General features: G+C 35.0%; 1 protein-coding gene across 1 annotated transcript in view; it reads left to right on the forward strand.

Annotated features, from left to right (window-relative positions):
• Positions 1-19,504, forward strand: part of PKN2 (protein kinase N2) — a 138,768-nt gene that overhangs the window by 38,430 nt on the left and 80,834 nt on the right. Inside the window, exon 2 of the mRNA XM_069478175.1 lies at positions 18,356-18,656. Within this exon, the coding sequence (XP_069334276.1) occupies positions 18,356-18,656 (301 nt within the window). The remainder of the gene's footprint in view (positions 1-18,355; positions 18,657-19,504) is intronic.

Below are 19,504 nucleotides of genomic sequence, written 5' to 3' on the forward strand. Positions count from 1 at the left end.
ACATGTGTAGATTCATGTAATCACTACCAAAATTGGAATACAGAACTGTCCCATTACCACAAAGAAATTTTGTCATGTGACCCATTTATAGTCACACCCTCCCCCAAACCCTAACACCTAACATGGGTCTGTTCTCTCTATCACTGTAGTTTTGTCCTCTGGAGAGTGTTGTATAAATGGAATCATACAGTATATAACTTTTTCACATTGGCTTTTTTCCCACTCAGCATAATGTCTTTAAGATCTGTCAAAGCTATTGAGTGTATCAGTAGTTACTACTTATTGCTGAGTAGTATTCTATTTTGTGGACAGACCACAGTTTGTTTATCCATTGACCTATTAAAGAACATTGGGTTATTTCTAATTTTTGACTAGTAGAAATAAAGTTATTCCAAACATTTATGTATAGTTTTGTTTAAATGTGTTCATTTCTCCAGGATAAATATCCAAGAGTATAATTGCTGAGTCATATGTTAAATATGTGTTTAAATTCATAAGAAAATGCTAAACTGTTTTTCAGATTGGCTGTGCCACTTTATATTCCCTCTAACAATATATGAGAGATCCAGTTGGCCCTGTGTCTTCACAAGAGCTTGGCATTACCAGTATTTTTTATTTTAGCCAAATAAGTGTCTGTTAGATACATATTTTTGTGGTTTTAACTTGTATTTCTCTAATGGCTAATGATGATGAAAATCTTTTTATGCGCTTGTTTGCCATTTGTGTATCCTCTTTGGTGAAGTGTTTTTTCAAGACTATTTTCTAAATTGGTTGTTCTATTGCTGTTGAGTATAGTTATTTATATATTGTATATATGAATCCTTTGTTGCATATGTGATTTGCAAATATTTTCTGCTATTATGGTCTCCATTTATCAGGGTTTTTTGCAGAGCAAAAGTTTTAAATTTTGGTGAAGTCCAGTTGATCTTTTGTGTCTTTTACGAATCATGCTTCTGGTCTCATATCTGATTTGAAGTCTTTTTTTTTTTTTCTGAGATTAATATAGTCACTTATGTGCTGATTTTTTTATTAGTATTTGTATGGCACATCCTTTTCCTTTCAGCCTACCTATGTCATGATATTCAAAGTGAAGTTCTTACAGATAGTGTATGGTTAGGCTATATATTTTTAGTACACTGTGCCAATCTCTTTTTAATTTTTGTGTTTAGACCATTTATGTTTACAGTAATTTTTGGTATGTGGGAGTTTAAGTTTGCTGTTTTGTTGTTTGTTTTCTGTTTGTTTCCTCTGGTTCTTCCTCCTATATCCCTTTTCCTGCCTACCTGTGGGGCCACAGAAGCATTTCTTAGAATTCCATTTTGATTTATTTTAGTGTTTCTGAGTGTATCACAAATTTTTTCTTTGTTTTCTGGTTCCTTTGGGTATTATATATGTGTAACTTTTCAGAGACTATTAATATTAACATTCTGTCACATTGAATGAAGTTTAGAAATCTTACTTCTATTTTGTTCTACCCCTTTACTCTCCCCATTTCAAAACACTAACCTGGACCACCTGCTGAATCCCTTGTTACTAGTACTTTCTTTTTTTTTTTTTTTTTTGAGACAGAGTCTCACTCTGTTGCCCAGGCTAGAGTGAGTGCCGTGGCGTCAGCCTAGCTCACAGCAACCTCAAACTCCTGAGCTCAAGCGATCCTCCTGTCTCAGCCTCCCGAGTAGCTGGGACTACAGGCATGCGCCACCATGCCCGGCTAATATTTTCTATATATATTTTTAGCTGTCCATATAATTTCTTTCTATTTTTAGTAGAGATGGGGTCTCGCTCTTGCTCAGGCTGGTCTCGAACTCCTGAGCTCAAACGATCCGCCCACCTCGGCCTCCCAGAGTGCTAGGATTACAGGCGTGAGCCACCGCGCCCGGCCTGCTAGTACTTTCTAATAGCAAGGTAGGAGGCATCCAAGGTGCTTGGCTAGGTTTAGGGGTGGTATTGTTAAAAAGGTTTCTATCCTCTGGGCTGCCCTGTTTCACAGTTCTTTGGTTAAAGAAAGCAGGTTTTTCTTGTAGCTTTTTTTTCTTTGGTTTCAGAGGTTCTGGATTGTAGGCTTTTCTGGTACCTAATCTGGAGAAGTCTGTGATAAAGAGAAAACCCAGAGAATTCACTATCTTATCTTCCTTAAAACCTGAAGTCCCTAACTGGTCTGCCTTCCTCATTCCACATTTCATAGTCTTATGATTACCTGCTGTATTATGTCTAGGTTGTACTTAGTAGGCAGGAGTGGAGAGAAATGAGCCTGATCTAGCTTGTCAAGAACCAGAAATTTTGACAGTTCTAATTTTTGTTTTAGTTCCTCAAACAAAAACACTTCTTTCTTTCTCTCCTTTTGGATAACTCTTAATCATCTTTCAGGTCTCAAAATGAATATTACTTCCTCAGAGAAGCATTCCTTGATATTTTAATCTAAATTACAAGTGGGTTTTTCATTCTTTCCTCTATCTTTTTCTTTCCCTTCATTGCAGTTATCACAATTTTTAATTGTGATTTGCTTAATGTCTGTTTTCCACTAGAAAACAGAGTGAAAGCGTTGTTTTTTAAAGATAGACTTTATGGTGGGGCACAGTGGCTCACGCCTGTAATCTAGCACTTTGGGAGGCCGAAGTGGGAGGATTGCTTGAGGTCAGGAGTTTAAGACCAGCCTGAGCAAGAGTGAGACTCTGTCTCTACCAAAAATAGAAAAATTAGCTGGGCATGGTGGTATGTACCTATAGTCCCAGCTACTTGGAAGGCTGAGGCAGGAAATTGCTTGAGCCCCATGAGTTTGAGGTTGCAGTGAGCTATGATGATGCCACTGCACTATACCCGGGGTGACAGAGCAAGACCTTGACTCAAAAAAAAAAAAAAAAAAGACTTTATTCTTTAGAACAGGTTTAGATTTATAGAAAAATAAATAGCCACATTACCAATGTACTCCAGTTGATAAAGTTGTTTCCCACAGGGGTGTGAGTTTACAGTTCTGATCCTGCTATGTACATTATCCTGGAGTTTAACATTTGAGTAAATGGATGGTGGATGGTAGGAGCCAGCTTTCTGACTGTTGGAGTAGGAATTTACAGGTAAGCAAAGGATTCATGATGATGTCTTCAACTGGAATCCATCAGATTGGATTGGATTTATTGATGGATTCCATTTGAAGATGACATTATGAACTCATATTTAGCTTAATGTAGGTATAGATTAGACATGTAGATATAGATTATGTCTTTGGGTTTTTTTTTCACCACTGTATATCCAGTGTTCAGCACAGCATCTAGCACACATAGTAGGTATTCAATAAATATTTGTGTCTATTTTTAAAAGTAACAACTATGTATCTTTTTTTAGAGGGGAATTGTAGTCTCTACCTACATTGTTCTCAAAGTTTGTGTTTTGGCAGGCATTAAGCTGGAAATAAAAGGCAAATTGCTTATTTTTTCTCTTATAATGATAATATTATTAACATCCCCATCTTTTAAATTAAATTGTTATACTTGTTATCCATTGGGAGTCCACAAAAACTAATTAATAATAATTGTGATTGAAAAGACTGCTTAGAGCTATCATTATTGCTTGCCTAGATTACTGTAGATATCTTCTGTATCACGTATCTATTGTAGCACAACAAACTCATCTCAAGATTCTGTGGGGTATACGAGGTGTTTCTTCTGCTGGTGTCAGCTAGGCTTACTTAAGCAGCTGCATTCAGCTGGTGGCTAAGCTGGACTGGAATGTCCACTAATAACCTCACTCACGTGTCTGGCACCTCAGCCGGAATGGCTAGAACATGCTGCACTGCTTTTGTTTTTTTCCACATGGCTTCTCTCATCTTCAGGACCCCTCTGTCTGGCAGAATAGCCTGGACTTCTTTACATAGCAGTTGGGTTTTTAAGAGCAAAAACAGAAGCTATGAGTCCTCTTGAGGCCTGCACTTAGAACTCCCTGAACATCACTAGAATGTTACTTCTGCCAGGCACTATCAGTCAGAATAAGACTACCCCAGAGTCAAGGTGGAAGGGTGTGAATGCAGAGAGGCAGGGTCCATCTGAGGCCAATTTGCAGCAATTTACCATAGCTTCCTGTGTTTCCCTGCCTCCCTCTAATCTACTTTTAACACAAGAGGTCATGTTATATTATTTGTTTGTCCCAAGTCCTACCCTGCGTTTCCAGAGTAAAAGCCAAAGTCTTTATTTTGGCCTGCAAGGCCCTATATGATCTTGCCTTAATCAAGGAGGGATTTACTTTTCATCTAAAACTAAGGATAGGCAGTCTAGGACTGGTGTATAGTTCAGTTAGGCCATGGGGGACCCAGGTTCTTTCTCTCTCTCTCTGTTCTACCATCTTTAGTGTGTTAGTTTTTTGGCTGGTTTTTTATTCATTGTCTGTAGATGTCTGCTGTACCTTCAGGCTTCTGTTCTGTATTCTAGGCAAAAAGAAAGGAAGAAGTGAAAGCTTTCCCCAAAATCCTGGGCTTAGTTCTCTTTGACAAGAATTGTTATATGGCTACTTCTATCTGCAAGAGCTTGATGAAGTGAGAATTTTTTCTGTATATTTTGTTGCATCTAACAAAATGGGAGTTTTCTAAGTAAGGAAAATGGGAAGATGGGTATTATATGTGGGCACCTAGCAGTATCTACTTCACTGCCAGCTGTGTGCCAGAACTGTACTGTTGCTGTGAAAGTATATTTCTTAGTCTTGGGCATGGCCATTATGAGACTTAAAAATAAGCCAATGTAGTAATTAAGTCCATTTTGTAGATGAAGAAATTGAAGCTTTAGCATGGTTGCAGTATCAGAATTTATACATGGCCAATCTGACTTCAGATGCTTCATTTTTTTCATAACACATTCTAACTGAGCCTTCTGTTCAAAAGAAACAAACAAACAAAAAAAACCACAGTATGGCACACATTTGTGTGAAGGTGTTGCTGCTGCTTCATACATGTTTGGTTTTCATGTCTGTCTTCTTTAATAAATAGAATTCCTGAAAGAAAGAAGGATTGGGTCATTTTTATCTTTATATTTCCATTGCCTAGCACTCAGTGAATGTTTTGAATAAATAGAATTTAAATAAACCTAAAAGACAAGAACGCCAAACAGCAGTTTGCAGATGAGCAGATAGGCACAGAGTGATTGACAGAGGGCTTGTGTTAGAACTGGTTTCTTGCTTTCTGGTTAAGAGCACTCTGCTTCTGTGGTATAGAAGTTTGGATGAGTGTGAATTAGGAAGGAAAAGGAAATGTGTCTTGCCAATATGCCTTACTTAAGGAAGGTAATATCTGTTAATTAATGCATATCAGTTAGGTCAAGGCATAGTTCAAATATAGGTAAACGGGTATTCCAAAGGGCCCCTCTAAGAAGTTGGTATGGAGTAAATAAAAGAGCATCAAACTAGGAGTCAGAAGACTAGTGCACTGAACCTAGCCAGGTCACTGACATTTCTCTGTGACCTAAGGCTAGTTGCTTAGGTGCCCTGCTTTTCCCAAAACTAAAATCAAGGGAGTTAGGCAAAATGGTCTTTGAAATTCCTTCTAGCAAAAACAGTATATGAGTCTTTGTACCCAGAGAGTTTTTATGGGTACTCTAAGATTTCTTGGCATCTATCAGGTCAGACTGTTTTATATTTCTGAAATGTAGAGAAAGTGACAGCTCTTTCACTTCTTCTCTGGGAACTGGGCCAGTGAGGAGTAAACATCCTTTCCTGTCTCTTGCTAAATGAAGTACTTGGTCACAAATGACAGTCTTTTTTCTTCATTTTGCCCATTGAATCTGGTCTTGTTCTTATTTCAGTGTTTTTCTTAACTTTACTGTGAGTTTCTTGAAGTATAATAAACTGAAAATGTCAATTTATATTTTAGTCTAAAGATCAGGATTTCATTATTTTATAAACAAAAAGTTGTATTTATCAAGTGCATATTAACACATTTGTGTATTTAAAATATTTGAGTGGCACATGAGATGGTCTAATTAGAGTAGAATGCATAGTCTGGTCCTTTGGAGTGAAATTGTGTTGAATAAAAATAGCAAAGTTAAATAGCGGATATATTGTAGCACAAGATATCATGATAATCTTTTACATTTGCCAAAATTGAAATACAGTGAATGTTACTTTTGGTTTCAAAGACCGTCTTTACTTACTTTTGTTTTCTTTTAAATAAAGGAGATTTTTTTCCCTCCTTATTAGGGTTAAAAGGAGAAAATTTTATTGCTAAAAAAATGAAGAGATTATGGAAAACTTTGAAAAACTAAATGACAATCCTCTTAATTTTCTTACCTATAGATAATTATTATTTAATCTCTTTCCTTCCACTTTTTAAATTCTTAAACATAATTTGAAATAAAATTGTGTGAACATAGCAGTATGTCAAGCTGGACATACCCTTTGTATTAATAAAGGGCATAAATAAGAGAAACCTTTTTGTATTCCCCAAACTACTTGAAATTCTTTTGTTAGGACACTTATTTAGGCTCCTACACCTTCTCTTCCCTGTAAGTTGGTTTAAAGCCCTACTATTTGTAAGCTTTATAAGGGAGTCTCTCTGCTCAGCACAGTGCCTTGCACCTATTATTAATCAGTTTAAAAAGTATTGAATAGACCATTCTATATAACAATAATTTCTAATTATTTTCTTAGGTTAGAATTCTAGAATTAGAACTCAAAGAGAATTACTGTTTTTAAGTTTCTTATGTATTTCCAACTTACTTTTTATGAAGGCTACTTTCTTGTCATATAGCTAGCTTTATTGCCAACATTACAATTGAAAAAATCTTTGCCAATTTAATAGGCAAAAAATGGCATAGTCTTTTTTCTTTAATGCACAGCATCATTTTTCTTTAATGCAAATAACTCATACATTATTAGTGAACAGGGGAATATGTAAATATAACATGGAATCTGGGCTAGTTCATCTGTAATTTTTTCCAGAATATTAATATTTTGAAGCAGGATTTTTTCTTTTTCATTTGCTTTTGGTAATTGTAGAGAAAGCCTTAGCAATATTTGAAGACCATAAGATAAAGACTGAAAATTCTATAGAAGTTTGATTGTTTTGGGCCTCTGTTGTTACTAAAGAAAATTCTTCTGTCAATCTAATTGTCATTCATTTGTAGTTAAAAATTTATACATAAAATGACCTTCTCTCTGTTTACTTTTGGTGTTATTACTATTTTCATTTGTCTTATTTGCAACTTGGTGTGTTCAGTCTAAGGATTTCTATAATTCTTCATGCTGGAAAATTTTTACCCATTATCTCTTCATACACTGCTTCTTCCCCATCCTCTTTATTCTCTAATTTTGGAGCTCTTATTATAATAGATGGATCTTTGGTCTTCTCATTTTATCTTCCACGCCTCTTAATCTCTCATACTTTTTATTTTTTATTTCTGTGTGATGAATTCAAAGTAATTTCCTCAGAATTATCTACCTTACTAATTATCTTTGTCTAATCTATTTAACCTGTCCACTGAGTTTTTAATTTATTTTGGTTCCTTTGAAAGTACATCTAATTTTTATTCTTTTATACTCATTGGGGTCTCTGTTCCTTCTTTTATTTATTTATCCATTTGAAACCTACTTACTTAAATCATTTCAATTGCTCTACTGTGTGTCCTGGGGGTATTAATTTCACTAATGCTTTTCTCATCTTTGGATTTGACCCTCTAATTGAGCGACTATTAGGGATCTAGATGATGTGAAATTTAAAGTATATTAAAAATAGGAAAGTGGGATTGATCATGAAAGACTACTTGAAATATTTTTGACAATTATTTGGTGATGGTAAACTGAGATTGATAGTGAAAGAAATTAAACATAATAAAGACAAAGTAAAAAAACATGTAAACAGCAAAAGTGTTAGATTAATTTGACTTGAATGGACTAAGCTTATGATTTCAGTGATAAAAAATATGAAAATTTTGGGGTATCTTTTATGTGTAGAAAATTGATAGAGGATCTGGAACACTGTTAAGAGTTTAGTTTTGTGTTTAGAATTAGTACATAGGATTCTTTTTCTTTTATTTCTATATTTCTGAGCATATTAATGAATTTTAAGGGAATTTGTGATTAGAGATTAGATCCAACTTTGCTTTGTTTTTAAAAGGTGTCTACTCATACTTTTGAGGGAGGCATGAATTTTATAGAGTAGAAAATAGTTGTGAATGGTGGGTGAAAGTATTAAGCTTGTAAACTAATCTTTGTAACATGGATGGTGTAGTTATTTCTGCCTGTAACAATCTACCAAGACAAAGATTATCACTGAAGATTTTTGCTAGTAAAGTAGCTATTTATTTTCCTGAATCTAATTTAATTTACCAGGGTCAAGAATATTATTTCATTGCCTAGTAATAATTCCTGGCATTATGATAAAATTGTTTTTATTATTTTTATAGGGTAGAGGCAAAATTACTAGATAGAAAATATATCAATTGTTCCAAAGGCAAAAAAATTATATTTTCCAATAACTTTCACAGTTTATTACAACTAAAATTTTTAGAAAAGGAGTAATAGAAAGTATTATAACCTTTCTTATCTGCCATCAAAGGGCATTTGTTTATCATAAATTATTGATTATATTGTATATATTCCATGCTCCTTCCCAAAAGGTATTTGAGCCATTACAACCAAAAATGTGACTAAACATGGTCACTGAAAAATCAGACCCATGGAGAGGAAGAGGAAATAAACATGCTAACCATATATAGTTCATAACTAATTCTAGCTAAAATGGTGGTTGTGATTGAGTATCAGTTTTGTCTTTGAGCTTCCTGGAGTAAGAGTTCTCTTTTTCTTTTTATTGTTCATGTGTTATTTTATTTTATCTTTTATTGACACATAATTATACCTATTTATGGGGTACAAGGTGGTGTTTCCAAACATGAATACATTGTGTAAAGATCAAATCAAGGTAATTAGCATATCCATCACCATAAAACTATCATTTCTTTGTGATGAGAACATTCAAAATCCTTTCTTCTGGCTCTTTTGAAATGTACATTATTGTTAACTGTAGTCATCTTTCTATGCAATAGGATATCAGAACTTACTTCTCCTATCTAATATTAACTTTGCAACTATTAACCCATGTCTCCTGATCCTCCCTACCCCTCCTTCTTGCTCTACTTCCCATCCTCTGGTAACCACTATTCTACCTTCTATTTCTATGAGAAGAACTTTTTAGTTTCCACATATGAGTGCGTGAAGTATTTGTCTTTTTATAGCTGGCTTATATCTCTTAACATAATGACCTCCAGGTTCATCCATGTTGTCTCAAATGACAGGATTTCATTCTTTTTTGCGACTGCATAGTATTCCGTTGTATACACACACACTATATTTATCCATTTGTCCATCAATGGACATTTAGGTTGATTCCATATTTTGTCTATTATGAATAGTTCTGGTATGTCTTCAACATACTGATTTCCTTTCCTTTGCATATATATTCAATAGTGGGATTGCTGGATCATCTGATAGTTCTATTTTAAAATTTTTGAGCAACCTCCATACTGTTTTTCATAATGGCTGTACTAATTTACATTATTACCTGCAGTGTGTGTAAAGGTTCCATTTTATCCACAACCTTGCCAATGCTTGTTGTCTTTTGATTTTTTGATAGCATCCATTCCAACTCAAATGAGATGATATCTCCTTGTAGTTTTGATTTGCATTTGCCTGATAATTAGTGATGTTGATCATTTTTTCATATATCTGTTGGCTATTTGTATGTCTTTTTTTTTTTTTTTTGAAATGTCTATGCAGTTCTTTTGCCCATTTTTAAAATAGGGCTTTTTTTGTTGTTGTTGAATTGTTTGAGTTCTTTCTATACTTTGGATATTAACCTTTTTATCAGATGTGTAGTTGGCAAATACATTTTTCCAGATTGTAAGCTGTATTCTTGCTCTGTTGATTGCCTCCTTTGCTGTGCAGAAGATTTTTAGTTTGATACAATTCTATTTGTCTATATAGGTTGAGTATACCTTATCCAAAATGGTTGTAGCCAGAATTGTTTCAGATTTTAGATTTTGGAATATTTGCATTATACTTACCAGTTGAGTATTCCAAATCTGATATCCAAAATGCTTCAGTGAGTTTTTCTTTTGAGTGTCATGTTGGCAATCAAAAAGTTTTGGATTTTGGAGCATTTTGGATTTTGGATCTTTGGATTTGGAATGCTCAACTTGGATTGTTTTTGTTGCCTGTGGGTTTTGAGATTTTGTCAAAAAAATCCTTGCCTAGACCAATGCCGATAGAGTTTTTCCCGTGTGCGTGTGTGTGTGTGTGTGTGTGTGTGTCTGTATTTAGTAGTTTTGTAGTTTCAGGTCCTATATTTAAGTGTTTAATCCATTTTGAGTTGAATTTGTGTATGGTGAGATAGAAGGGTATATTTTCATTCTTCTTCATGTGAATATCCAGTTTTCCCAGCACCATTTATTGTCCTTTCCCCATCATGTGTACTTGGCACCTTTGTTGAAAATCAAATGAAATTTGTCCCAGAGATGCAAGGATGGTTCAACACACACATACATCAAAATATGTAATACACATCACATTAACAGAATCAAGGACAAAAGCCATATGATGGTGGTTTTATTTCTTGGCTCTATTCTGGTCCAGTGGTCTGTTTCTGTTTATGCCAAAACTCTGCTATTTTGGTTACTATAGCTTTGTAGTATGTTTTGAAATTAGTGTGATGCCACCAGCTTTGTTCTTTGTGCTCAAGATTGCTTTGGCTTTTTGGGATCTTTTTGGTTCCATACGAATTTTAGGATTGTTTTTCCTATTTCTGTGAAGAATGTCATTGGTGTTTTGATATAGGGATTGCATTAAATCTGTAGATCACTTTGGGTAGTATGGACACTTTAACAGTATTAATTCTTCCAGTCCACAAAGACAAGATATCTTTCCATTTTCTTCTGTCTTCTTCAATTTATTTTATCAGTATTTTATAGTTTTCATTGTAGAGATCTTTCACTTTTTTGGTTAAGTTTATTCGTAGGTATGTTAGAGGGTACTTACTATAAACGGGATTGATTGCCTGATTTTTGTTTCAGATTGTTTGCTGTTGTCTTTTGCAAATGTTAATGATTTTTGTATGTTGATTTTGTTTCCTGGACCTTTCCTGAATTCCTTTATCAGTTCTAATGGTCTTTTTGGTAGAGTCTTTAGGTTTCTCTGAGTATAATATGTTGTCTATAAGCAAGAACAAGTTGATGTCTTCCTTCCCAATTTGGATGCTCTTTATTTCTTTCCCTTGTCTAATTTGCTCTGGCTAGGACTTGAAGAACTATGTTAAGTAAAAATGGTGAAAGTGGGCACCGTTGCCTTGTTTCAGATCTTACAAGAAACAGCTTTCAACTATTCCCCTTTCACTATGATGTTAGCTGTGGGTTTGTTATATATGGCCTTGTTTTGAGTTATGTTCCATCTAGACCCAGTTTGTTGAGAGTTTTTATCATGACAGGATGTTGAATTTTATCAAATGATTTTTCAGCATCTATTGAATTGATCATATGGCTTTTGTCCTTGATTCTGTTAATGTGATGTATCACACATTTATTGACTTGTGTATGTTGAATCGTCCTTGTATCTCTGGGGTAAATTTCACTTGATCATGGTGAATGATCTTTTTAATGTGTTGTTGAATTCGGTTTGCTAGTGGTTTGTGGAGAATTTTTGCTTCTATATTTATCAGTGATCTGGCATATAGTTTTTTTTGTTCTTACTGTTATATGTATCTAATTTTGGTGTCAGGGTGATGCTGGCCTCATAGAATGAGTTTGGAAGAATTCTTTCCCCTTCAATTTTTTGGAATACTTTAAAAAGAATTGGTGTTAGTCCTTTGAATGTTTGGTAGAATTCAGGAGTGAAGCCTTGCTCCTGGCCTTTTCTTTGTTTGGAGACTTTTTATTACTGATTCAATTACATTACTTGTTCAGGTCTGTTCAGGTTTTCAATTTCTTTGTGATTCAATGTTGATAAGTTGTATGTGTCCAGAAATTTATCCACTTCTCCTAGGTTTTCCAATGTGTTGGTGTATAGTTGTTCATAATATTTTTCTAGTGATTCTTTGTATTTTTGTGGTGTCAGTTGTAATGTCTCCTTTTTCGTCTCTGACATTTATTTGGGCCTTCTCCCTTTTTTTTCTTAGTCTAAAGGTTTGTTTATCTTACGTGTTTTTTTTAAAACACCAACTTTTTGTTTCATTGATCTTTTGTAATCTTTTTAACCTCTTTCATTTATTTTCTTTCTTTCTTTTCTTTCTTTCCTTTCTTTGACAGAGTCTTGCTCTGTTGCCTGGGCTAGAGTACAGAGTCATAATTATAGCTCACTGCAACCTGGGTTCAAGAGATCCTCCCACCTCAGCCTCCCAAGTAGCTGGGACTACATGCATACACCACCACGCCACCTAATTTTTAATTTTTTTTTTGTAAAGACAGAGTCTCACTATTGCCTAAGCTGCTCTCAATTCCTGGCCTCAAGCAATCCTCTTGCTTTGGCCTCCCAAAGTGCTAGGATTGCAGGTGTGAACCTCCATGCCCAGCCTACTGCTGCTATTTTTGGTTTGTTTTCTGGGGTTGTTTGTTTGTAGTGTCCTTCTTTCTTTCTCCCTCTCTTATTGTCTTCCTTTATGATTAGGTGATTTTTTTCTAGTAGTGAGTTTGGGTCCCTTACATTTTATTTTTGGTGTATCTATGTTAGGTTTTTAGTTTGTAGTTACCATGAGGTTTATAAAAAATGTCTTGTAGTTATAAGAAGTTATTTTAAACTGATAGCAACTTAATGTTGATTGTAAAGATAGTAAAAGAAACAAAAAACAGAATAATAAACTCTATATTTTATCTCCATTCCCTCCCACATTTGTAGTTTCTGATATCCCATTTTACATCTTTTTGTATTGCCTATCTCCTGGCAAATTAATCTAGTTATGATATAGGTGACTTATGTACCACGTTTACAGTATTATTCTGAGTTTGCCTGTATACTTGCTTTTACCAGTGAGTTTTAATAACTTAAGGTTTTTACTTGTTACACATTAGACCTTTTTTTTCCTGTTTGAAGAACTCTTTTTAGCATTTCTTGTAAGATAGTTGTGGTGATAAATTATCTTAGCTTTTGTTTATCTGAGAAAGTCTTTATCTCTGTTTTATTTAAGCTAGCTTTGCTGAGTATAGTATTCTTGATTGACATTTTTTCCCTTCTTCCTTCAGCACCTTGAATATATCATCCCATTCTCTCTGGGCTTGTAAAGTTTCTGCTGATAAGTCTGCTGCCAGGCAAATTGGCACTTTCTTACATGTTATGACTTCCTTTCTCATGTTGCTTTCAAAATCCTCTCTTTGTCTTTGACCTTTTAGAGCTTAATTATAATATGTCTTGGGGTAGACTTTATTTGGGTTGAATCCGATTAGTAACTTTTAACCTTCCTATGCCGGGACATTTATATCTTTTTCTAGGTTTTGGATGCTTTGTGTTATCTCTTTGAATAAGCTATACCCAAAGACATTCTTAAGTCCCTCTTGAACCTCAGTAACCCAAATATTTGCTCTTTTGGTGTTGTCCTGTAGTTCTGTAAACTTTTGTCATTCTTTTTCTTTCTTTTTTCTTATTTCTCCTCTGACTATATTTTCAAGTAGCCTGTCTTCAGGCTCACTGATTCTTTCTGTTTGATTAATTCTGCTATTGATGCTCTCTATTGCATTTTTCATTTGTTCATTGTATTTTTCAGCTTCAGGATTTCTGTTGGGTTTTTGAAAATTTCAATCTCTGTTAAGTTTCTCTGATAAATTACTGAATTCTTTGTGTTTCTTGAAGTTCATGAGTTTGCTTAAAATAGTTATTTTAAATTCTGTGACAGATTCCCTGAATGTTCTTGATGCTTATGGGCGTGCCATGACATCTGCACATTGAAGGATTATATATTTATTCTAGTCTTTGTAGTCTGGTTTTGTGTCCATCCTTCCAGAGATTCTAAGCAGGTTGATAATTATGTTTTTTTATTATTGTTTTTTGAGCCTGCTGTCAGTGCTGCTATTTCAGCACTAGATGGCACCCTAATCCTCAGTTTGCAGTGAATTTGCAGTTGGTGTGTTCTGGGCTGAATGGACTTTGGTAGGGCCTAAAGAGGGTAGTCTGTGAGTTTCTGCCTGGGGTAAGGCAGGTCACATATTGTGGGTCTCTGCCCAGTGCTGGGCCTCACCATGGTAGGCTGTCACTGGGCTCCAAGGCAACGTCAGGTGCCCATTGCCCCCCCTTTTTCCAAGCAGACAGTGTCTCTCTCTGTACTGTGCTGCCTGGTGTTGGGGGAATGGAAGGAGCCAGCAGTCATGTGGCCACTGCGGCCACCATAATGCTGAGCACACCCAAAGTTCACGGTTGTCAAAACCAGCAAAGCACAAGGGTATGCCCATGGCCTGTGCCATTATGGCCTGTCTGCTGCTGAAGGTAATTTGTGGTTCAAGGCCGCTGTAGATAGCCAGTGGTGATGCAGGTCTGAACACCAGTCCATCTCACTGAAGCTACATGTCTGTATGGCGCTGAAGCAAGTCCAGAGCTACTGTTCGTGGCTGCCGGCCTGGGGTGAGGGGCCATTGGGTGTTGGATTTTACCCTAGCAGGCCTGACACTGAGTTCCAAGGCAAAGTCCTGCCGCTTACATCCGTCTCCTTCCCTCAGTGGATGGAGTCACTCTCTGAGCTCAACTGCCCAGGGTTGAAGGAAGGATGGTAGGGCCAGTCCTTTGGCTGCCAGGACCACTGCATCCCTGGAACACTCTCCAGGTGCATGCCACTATGACTTGTCCGCTGCTGAGGGTCACTCATGCCCTGAGGCTACTATAGCCTGCTAGAACACAAGTCTGTCTCACCAAGGCTGCAGTTTTCCACCTAGTGTCAGGGCAGGTCCAAAGGCTTCATCTGTGTACCCTGGTCTGGGCTTAAGGGCGGAGAGGTTCTGCCTGGCACTGGGTTTTACTATGGCACGCCCAGCCCTAGGCTGTAATTCAAAGTCCTGCATTCACTTCCTTTTCCTTCCCCCAACAGACTGTGTTTCTCTCTGTGAGTTGGGGGAGGGATGATGCAGGCAATAAGACTCTGTTGGGGCTAAAACCAAGGTACTGTGATCTCTAATCTGGTTTCCTTAGCTCTTGTGAAGGGACTGTCACGCGTGGATAGTTCAAGTTTAATGTTTCTGTGGGAGACTATCGGTGGAAAGTCCTATTCTGCCATTTTGCTCTGCCCTTTCTCCTCCAAGTTCTCTTTATCAGAAAGAAGAAAGCATGAAGTCTTCAGCAGTGACAAGTTTTCCTTAGTTCTAAAAGAAGAATATTAAATAATATAATGGACAAGTCACTAAGGAGAAAACGCTCTACCAGGCATAAACCCTGCCCTCAAATTGCTCAGTCTTTGGAGTGATCAGATAAGAAAAGGGATAATTGTGTAAATAAGGTACACAATATCAAAACACACAGGAGACGCACTTAGCTAAATTCTAACCAAGGGCTTTGGACAGGAAATTCTTTCCCTGGGAAGAGTAGTTGTGAACTTTGAAACAAAGTAAAAGTTATCTAGGCCAAAAGGGGAATTGGAAGAGATAGTTAGGGAAGGAGAGAGGTGCTTCCCTAGGTGCAGCATGCATAGTGGCAGAGCCAAGAGAGATGGCATCTTGCAATACATTTTTGTAACTTGATACGAATGCAATTTAGGGTGCAAATTGGAAAGAAATTGGAATTGAAGTAGGCAAGAGCCTTCAAAGGATTCACATAAAATATAGAAGCCGTTTTTGTATGACAGTTTATTTTAATTTCCTTAAAACTTAGTGCCATGATTTTCAAAATGAGCAACAAAATGCTCAGGGGTTCCTCAGCAAACTCTCAGGGTGCTGTAGCATAGTTTAAATTTTTGAGATAAACACATTGATACCCTTCATTTGTTAGACACCTTTTGAACTTACTGGAGTCAATTATATAAAATATTTCAATAATTAGATTATTCTACATTTCCCTTTGCAAGTTAGAACAGGAAATGAGGGTGAGAGTGTCTATTCTGATTTCAGGGTTTGAAAAATTGCAAAGTACCTGACAGGCAGACACATTCCATTAATAAGTGTGGTTATTAAAGAATGAAATTAAAATTTTTTTTTTCAAATTGTGTGTATTATTATTTCAAACAACTAAGTTGTTAAAACACAAGTGTTTATTAATTTATTTGAACCCTACTACTTAATAAATAGAAGTGTTGGGTATTTCTTTTGGTCTATGGGGAATAAGGAAAAAAATTACTGAGATATTAAGGGTCCAGTGAACCAAGAAATTTTGGGGACATCTGGCTTAGTACATAATTTTAAGGCACAAATTTGTGAAAGCAATTCATGTGATATTTTCTGATAAATTTATGAGAATTGAAATAAAAATATATAGAGGAATAGAGTTAGCTTAAACTTTTTTCTTTTTCAATCTAAGCATTGTTTGCCTTAGTTCCCTTTACCTGAAGCTAGACAGAAGGAATTTGAGATTTTATCCTTTGACAATATGTGCAATGGCTGGTTTTAGATAACCAGCCAAAGGTAGACTCATAAACTTTGGATTCCATTTAGTTTACATTCCATTATAAATATTGAAAAATCTAGGCTATATTTTGGCCCAGGTGGATCATCTTATATCTGCATAGTAAAAATCAGAAATATAAAGCTAACAGGTATAGTTTACCTATCCTAGGAATTCTTAACCTAGCATCCATGGAACCTAGAAATTATACATACGAACATTAAATTTTCTTTGATCTACTGTTTTTTGTTGGAATTTCAAAAGAGTTCTTAGCCCTAAAAAGATTAGAAACAGATTTATAAAAATCACCTATTTCATTTTTTTGTGTTAATATGCCTTCGGGTATAGGTTAAATTGGTATGAAAGCCAAGACTAGACCCTATGTCTCTCATTTGCTTACCTTTTCCACTGTTTTGCATAATACATAATTTTTAGAGATTAAGAATTAGATGTAAAAAGTATTTGCACCAAGAATTTAAATAGAACCTATTTATATGGGTGTGGTGAATTCCCCCAAAAATGTAAAGAAAATCCTTTAATTAGGTCTGTGTTTCAAAGGTGCATGAAGGCTGTACAGTGTTTTTCTCTTTTCATTGTCCTTCACAAATTCAATTCCCCTTCCCAGAGGTAAACATTATCTCAGAATTTTAAAATTTTAAAACCTATGGTATTATAGTAATGAGCTTTACAGTAGTGAATGATATACAAATAGCTAGAACCTAACTTTGCATCTTGTAAATGTAGATTAGATGTGCTTAACTGAGTTGATTTTCATTTTAAGATGAATAACTATACTGTGTATTATCTTAGTTTCCCTTGGTAGGACATAATTTAGAGATATTTTCTAGTAATGATGTTTTGTAGCGAGTCAACCAAATTATCAGTTGGAGTAGTTAGCCATGAAATATGCAGTTGACCCTCCTTATCTGTATTCACATCTGCGGATCCAACCAACTGCAGATTGAAAATATTAGGGAGAAAAAGCAATAAAAATAATATAACAATAAAAGTAATACAAATAAAATAATACAGCATAAAAACTATATAGCATTTATATTATATTAGATATTATTGGTAATCCAGAGATTATTTAAAATATGGGAAGTATGTGCATAGGTTATATGCAAATACTACGTCATTTTATATAAGGGATTGAGCATCTGCTGATTTTGGTATCCACAGAGGGACAGCTGTGTAAATGGTGTTATGAATATAGTCTTCCTTAGCCCTAATACATTTAATTCATTAAACAGTGGACATAGGGTATTACTTTATTTTATTTTGCTAATATTGATTTTTAAGAGGTTTCTTATACAAGATAAACTTACCTATAGAGTTTAATAATGCTTTCATTTCTTAAGTGACTACAGTGGGTGTCAAGAATTATATTTGGAGTCTCACCTACAATATTTTGAATTATCACAATATCTCTTAAAGGTGATTACTATTATTTAGATTGTATAGACAATTACACTGAGTATTTGAAAGGTTAAATAAATTGCCCAAGGTTCACAGTGTAGGGGTTGGGATCTAACCTGGGTTCATAGGGTATCAAAATTGACTGTCTGTACAACCTTTGTATGGAGATGTGTTCACTTTATTTTAACATAAATGTATTTGTCAAGTAATCCTACTTAATAAATGAGCAGTGTTTTTGAACTTATGATTTTGTATGGTTATAATAAAGGTAAATATGCCTATTGTTAAGGAGAAAAATTAAATGTAATTAAATATATTAATAAAGAATCTTTGATGCTGAGAAGACTGCATATTTACCAAGCAGCCAGCTTTCCTAAATTCTCATACTTATGTTTATTTTTATCTATAGGGGGATTCCCGAAGTCTTCCATTTTCTGAGAATGTGAGTTGTGTTCAAAAATTAGACTTTTCAGATACCATGGTGCAACAGAAATTGGATGATATCAAAGATCGAATCAAGAGAGAAATAAGGAAAGAACTGAAAATCAAAGAAGGAGCTGAAAATCTAAGGAAAGTTACAACAGATAAAAAAAATTTGGCTTATGTGGACAACATTTTGAAAAAATCAAATAAAAAATTAGAAGAACTACATCACAAGCTACAGGAATTAAATGCACATATTGTTGTGTCAGATCCAGAAGATGTTACAGGTACAGTGCTTTATTTGATGTTTATATGATATACTAATAAGAAATGTATTATTTTAGAAAATTGTAGGTTTGGGGACAGGTATAGATTTTAGCTTTTCTAAAAGTACAGGGACTGTTTTCTCATGGTTAAGGTTTTATTTATATTCAGAAGGGCAGTGAGTTGATGGGTATGAAAATTGAAGTGTTTACTTAAAGATGAGTAACTCTTTTACCCTCTTGTCAGTAGGACATTACTTAGAATTATTTTCCAGTACTAATGTATTCAGTCAGCCACATGCTTTTACCTGATTCATCCTTGTGATCAGCAGCACAAGTTTGCCAGATGACTTTTTAAAGTTAAAAATACATTCTGTGAACAAGGGATATTTTTATTCTTTGCAAATGTAATTAATCAAACCTGTGACCTTTGTTCTTTGTGCTCTAAGCAACTGAATTAACAACTATACTACTAAGCATATTGGTTGAAAAAGAAAGAAATACTGAAAAAGCCAAAAGTAAAAATACCAGAAGTACTTCTTTGTACCTTAGACCTTCTCCCAAAAGATAACATTACTTTTTGTTATATATCCTTCCAGAAAAAAAGTTTCATATTTGTGCTAATATCCATCAGTATATGTATGTGTGTGTATTCTTTCTATAACTTTTTATACAAAAAAATATACATAAGACACATTTGGTCTAATATCTTTGTCCTTGCAAAGATGATGTCTTGAACAGGGTATTTAATGTCTATAACCTTCAATTTCTTCATATGCAAAGAAAGTGGTGTATATATGAAGTAATACACCTAGCACCATAGAATATTAGAAGCACCTGTGTGCTTAGCTAATAAGAAATGATCGATGTAA

Source organism: Eulemur rufifrons, chromosome 8 (assembly GCF_041146395.1).
Source record: "Eulemur rufifrons isolate Redbay chromosome 8, OSU_ERuf_1, whole genome shotgun sequence".
NCBI lineage: Eukaryota > Metazoa > Chordata > Mammalia > Primates > Lemuridae > Eulemur > Eulemur rufifrons.